Here is a 6000-nt window from a genome sequence, read left to right as displayed (position 1 = left end):
GAGCGCAGTCCAGCCATTGAGAAACACAATCTCTGACTTATAGGATCTGACTCTCCCCCTGGTTGCTCCATACTCGGCTGCGAATGGCTCCAGAGGAAGGCCATGGAGGTCACCAACAGAACAACATCATATGCAAAAGGCAAAGATGAGACCCTGAGATTCTCAAACCAGAAACCCTCTTCTATATGGCTACACCTTGAGATCTGGATCACCAACTTCAAATAAAGGATAACTGCAAAGAAACATTAAAATAATCTACCTTAAAACTACATTAAATACAACAAAGTCTAAAACAGAGTAATGTAAGAAATGATGAATGTAATGCTGGTTTTCTGTGATAAACAACCTTTTATACCTGCTGACTGTTCTGAACAGCTATTTGATTGGATGAAACTTCATTCTTTAATCCTGTTATGCTGCTGAGTGAATTTAAATGTGACTGAATTTGACTCAGGCCTGCTTCCAAATGTTACGTGCTGTTAGATTCCTTTTTATTGGGAGTTTGACATTATGTGTATATAAAGTGTAAATAACTAAATTTATGGAAATTAAATACATAACGTAAACACATAAAGTAAAAATTCATCCTTGAAAACATCCAATCGTTTTCTGATATAAATTTATTCCAATTTCACTTGGTTTATTCAATTAATCTGCCCGTTAGATGTTTTGTGGTTGATTGTAAGGTCAAATACTTATTTCTCAATGTCAGTGGTTACTTGTTAACCCCATTTTTAACATGAGAGCCGTGAAGAACATAAGAGAGAGGGTGCAGATATTTGGATAGGTGTCTTTGATACAGTCATCATTTTCCTTTGTCTACCTGCAAAGATCTCAGGAGATTTTTTATTTTTTTATTTTGCAGTTTTTGATAAAAGTGGAGAGCACAATTAAATGACAGTAATTCTGTGTTTATCGTTGAATTATAATCTAATGTTTCCATTGTATTTTATTTTGTTTTATTATATTTATTTTAACATCTTTCCTTAATGAGGATGAGAGATAGCCTCTGCCTCCATTAGATACATAGACTACTTTAGCGTTCGAGCTGGACAGACCAACAGATTAATAAAGTGATTTTTGTTTAGGTTTCTTTTATTTCACTTTATTGTTGAAGAAAAGCAGCAAAGTTTTTTGCATCGTCAAGATTGTCGGAAATAACTAAAATTCTCCACAAATTTCAAAAGTATTACATTGATGGTGTGCAGTGGAAGTCTGTAATATCTGGTAATTACTTCCTGTCATGCCTTTATTTTGAAACGTTTAGGCGGAAGCTGTTGCACGTTTCGTGGCTTACTTCACACTGGTCCCCAACTTTTAAAGCTGTTGGGACGCTGGAGTAGGATGGTTTTCAGGAGTCATATGGATTTAACTTTTAACCGAAGTCCAGTTCATTCCCACTCCTCAGCCACTCTTCCTTTCGCAATTTCTTTCTTCCTGTTTTAAAACTTTAAACTTATAATTTTCTCGCTTATTCTGACCTTTTCTCCGGACTTCTTGGGGACTTTATTCGCGGTCACCGGTTGCTCCGTTAGTTCTGAACATGCTGCCAACTTTCCCCTGCCGCATCTGAACTCAACTGGGTGATGTGAAACTGTGACCTGCTGAAGGAAATCCCGTTTCTTCGCATCTACAGGTTCCCTCAGAATGACGGAAGAGACCAGAAGCGAGCACAGAACTGAAAGCGGGAAGGATCTGGAGAAACAGCTCCGGCTGCGAGTCTGCGTCCTAAATGAACTTTTAAAGACTGAACGGGATTATGTTGGGACGTTGGACTTTCTCTCGGTGAGTGTTGTACATGTGCATAAAGAGTTTTTACAAAGTTCAGGCTGCATGTGTCTACATTTTTTTCCCCCCAATGGTCACCCGATAAATAAACAAATAAAAGCAGTCAGTTTGCAGAATATGCACGGTGCATCAGCCTGCAGAGCAAGAAAGAACCCATTCAAGCTCTTCCTGTATCCCTGCATGCTGCTGTCTTGTTTGCAGGTTATCTACCAGTTGTCCTGCAGGTGTTTTGAAGATCTTCTTGTTTTTCCGAATGTAAAATTGAAAAAGTAAGCACAGCCAGAGTGCATTATTACTCAAACCAGTGCAGTCATTGCAACGGTGATGGTGGCTCAGGAGGTAGGGGTTCCTCCTTTAATTGGTGGGTTGCTGGTTCAAACCCTTGCTCTGTCCATCTCACTTGCTGTGTCCTTGGGCAAGACACTTAATCTGCCATATGAGGCCAAAATGTACTTTTTACGCCTACATGTGCCAAAAGCTGCGTGTGGCAAAAATCTGGTACTTCATATCACCCTGAAATACGGTCCTCACCAGGAAACATGGTGGTGGCAGCATCATGCTGTGGGAAAGTTTTCTTTAGCAAGAACAGGAAAGATGGTGAGAACTGACTGGAAGTTGGATGAATTTAAATACAGGGAAAATAACATTTTGTGGTTTCAAAACACTTAAGACTAGTTCAGAGGTCCATCTTCCAGTACAACAAAGACCTGAAACTTAGCTAAATCCAAGACTTGAAAACCGATGTCCATAGATTTCCTCTAATCTGACAGAACGTGAGCTATTTTGCAAAGAAGAACGGGCAAACATTAGTTTCTTGATGTGCAAAGATGGTAGAGACATACCCTAAATGACTGGAAGTGCAGTGTAAGGATTGACAACGAGGCCTGAATAAAAATGCACACCGTCCACCACACTTTTCGGATTTTCTCTCCACATCACAAATAGGCAGCACTGCTAAAATACAGTAATGTTAGTTGCTGTAATGTGATACTATGTAAAAAAGTGTTTTTATCACATCTTAAATGACCACATCACGAGCTCAACAACCACTTTCTGTTTAAATATTAAACGAAAATAATGTTAGAAATTCTCCTAAGATTAGCCAGGAGGCTTAGAGACGTCTGCATCCCACCAGAGCGTGAATTTCTCAGAGCGAGGCTACTACATCCTGTCTTGTTCAGGATTCCAACTGCATTCCATAATTACTCAACTTGCAAAACAGGAGAAAGCATTTCCCATCTCATCAGATCCATATGGTGCAGGCTCTGCCAAAGACATCACAGGTGGACTGGAATGAAAACCATTACCACGAGCATATATAGCACCTGGCTCGCCACCGCACCACTTGAGACACACGCTGTCCTTTTAATGGCTTGTAGGAATGTAGAAAACATTTTAAAGCAGAATGCTTGGTGTTCAGTGCTGCTTTCAAGAAACGTCTGGATATCAGCACCAAATCCAAAACTGCCAACACCATCCAGATGTTTCCAATTTGAACGAACAAGAACAAGAGAGGATAGAGCTCCATCTGGCATCAAAAACAGATAGGGGTTTGTTGGGAATGCAGCCACTCCCCCTTTTTCTCCCTTGTTGCGCTGTAGCAGGGATTCATTTAATAGGTGACGGATTCTTGCGAGGCCCTTTCTGTTTTGGTCGGCAATATTTTGATAGAAGCCTCAGCTTAATATGAGTGGGACTGGTTTTAATGTATTTTTATCTGATGGTGTTGCATAAAGTTAGACTGCAAGAGATAAAGAGGTCGATCTTCTTGGAGATCCTGGCGAGCATTGTGGAGGATACTAAAGATGATCAAAGACGAGCCCTACTGTGGAGAGGGGTCACACGGCAAACTTTAATCTGATTCCCAAACACGAACCAGTTAGGACCCACAGACCCACACAATTATCTGTGTCCACAGGTCAGAGGGAGGCCGACCCCCACCGTGCTGCCATTGGGTGTCCTAGGACCAGGAGGTTCTGCATACCAGCAGGGACAGCAGCAGGCTGAATATTACTAGAGGGGGTGAAAGGGAAAGGCAGATCACTGAGCAGACAGTGCTGGGGGGGGGGTGAAGTCGCTGGGCTTCTTGTAAGCCATATTTCCTGGAGGAGGAATTCCTCTGAGGTTGGAAATTGCTGCAGAACAATGAGGCTCCGGTCGGTTGGCAAAGTTGAACTGAGGTGCAGAGATTGCTTCTGCTGATCTGTGGGACCACAACACAATGCCTACCCCAAACACATGCTTTAGCATTCAGGTTAAAGTGATTTCTGTCCTGGGAAAGTCTGAGCCCATAGTGTATGTGTTCATTCTCTTCTGGGAAAATATGCAGATTGCATCTTCACGGTGTTGATGCTCACAAGTCTAATTTTGACTTTATTTAGGATTTTCTTTAGATATTTCCCCCCACATTTTAAATACATTGAGCTTCCAGAATAACCTCAAAGCAGAAGAGGCTTCCAGGGAAATATTTACCTGTGTTTAATCTCGGACAGCTACGAGCTGATAAAATGACGGCAAATCCCAGCAGTGGCTCAACAGGAAGAACAAACCTAGTCTCAGCTTAAAGAGATGCTCTTATGATAGGGTTCTAGTGTATGGAAGTATGTTTGTAGTTACAATTTATTCCTGGTTCCAAATGGTGATATACTCCATCCATCCACCCATCCATCCATCCATCAGGACTGGGAATTGGGGTGTGGTAAAGCTTGTAATTTTGACATTAACATATATAGGAACCCTGGAGCTGGCTCTGTGCTTTTTCTTTCTCTTAGACTCTGTGATTCACCGAGAAACACCACAAGCTATTTTGTTTATTTTAAGATCTTAATGGAGAAAATGCAAAAGGTATTGGTGGGGGGAAACCTGTCATGTTCTGGTTTTGGAGGAAGATCTGAGCCACAAATTAACTTAATTTATTCCTTAGAGCTTGGTAATGGATTAATTTGGCCCTCTGCTGTGCTGTCCCTTTCACAAAAGCATGTGTAACACGAGTGCAATGTTTAAAACAATTTTAATCCCTTAAATAAACTGAAATGAAATAAATTTGTTCAAAGACAGTTGGGTAATTCTTAAAAAAAACATCACAAGGTAAAAAAAATTACATTTCTTTTTAGACTTTATATATGGAGGACCAATCCTGCCATAATTAAGAATAAATACAGAAATAAATAAATACTCAATAAAATAATTAATGGGCCAAAAGGTAACGTAAAAGAAATAAATTAGTGCACTATTAAATTGCATTGTGGATTTGGTGGTAGATAGCGCTGTTAGTCGGGATAGTTTACTGTATCCTGTTGACTCTAACAGAGAATACTTCAGTTTGCTGAAGTAGTAGGAGGAAGTCACGTTCTCGGACTCGCTTTCAAAATAAAAGCATCACTCAGGACGTTTCACAAACTAGGGGAAACATACTACAAAAACTTCAACGTTAAATTAGCATTTAGAGTCACTTTAAGAGGGTCTTCGACCAACCACTCCAGCAGGAGTCAATAATACTTTCTGAATAATTTTAAGATATATATTTTTCAACAATAAATCCTAGTAAATATGGCCAATATTATGCAATGTACAATTGCACAGTGTACAATTGCAATGACAAAAGGAAAGATTATTCTAGATTCCTTGTTTCTCCAATAACTTTCTGTACATGTAGGTCTACTCTGACTGATGCAAGCTCTATTTTCGCTTTTACTTTCCCAGGGCTGTAATCTTTGAATCATTTTATAAATAAACATATTTATGAGGCTTTAGTTTAGAAATGCCACATGAAATATAAATAAAACATAGTGGCATTTATAAACATAAACATAGTGAAACTGAACTCTTAATCGGGACATAAATCATCCTTGAATGACAGCTTACTTTAAAAAGGTTAATATGTTGATTAATATTGGCCATATATACTAGGATTTACTGTTGAAAAATGTATATCTTAATATTATTCAGAAAGTAATAATAAATTTGAAAGAAATATAGAGTTCAAGAAAAAAATATGATGTTTTAAATAAAATTTGTGGATTTAAAAAAAAAAAAAAAGAATATATATATATATATATATTTTTTTTTATTATTATTTTGTTGCATTTAATGGCGCATTAATTTATATTTCTAGCTACGTTTTGGCCCACTAATTATTTTATTGAGTTATTTATTTATTTCTGTATAGATTCTTAATTGTGGCAGGATCGGTCCTCCATATCAGACATAGTT

General features: G+C 38.7%; 1 protein-coding gene across 3 annotated transcripts in view; it reads left to right on the top strand.

Annotated features, from left to right (window-relative positions):
• Positions 1 to 1322: 1322 nt before the first annotated feature.
• Positions 1323 to 6000, top strand: part of prex2 (phosphatidylinositol-3,4,5-trisphosphate-dependent Rac exchange factor 2) — a 156184-nt gene continuing 151506 nt past the window's right edge. For 2 of the 3 annotated variants that reach the window (XM_047350112.1, XM_047350113.1), the window contains exon 1: positions 1323 to 1785. In XM_047350112.1, the coding sequence (XP_047206068.1) occupies positions 1648 to 1785 (138 nt within the window). In that variant the 5' untranslated portion in view covers positions 1323 to 1647. The remainder of the gene's footprint in view (positions 1786 to 6000) is intronic. The other variant, XM_047350111.1, reaches the window with a different exon arrangement.

The sequence above is a fragment of the Girardinichthys multiradiatus genome, chromosome 21 (assembly GCF_021462225.1).
Source record: "Girardinichthys multiradiatus isolate DD_20200921_A chromosome 21, DD_fGirMul_XY1, whole genome shotgun sequence".
Lineage (NCBI taxonomy): Eukaryota > Metazoa > Chordata > Actinopteri > Cyprinodontiformes > Goodeidae > Girardinichthys > Girardinichthys multiradiatus.
Note: the sequence above shows the minus strand (reverse complement) of the source record. Positions and strands in the feature narration are given on the sequence as shown.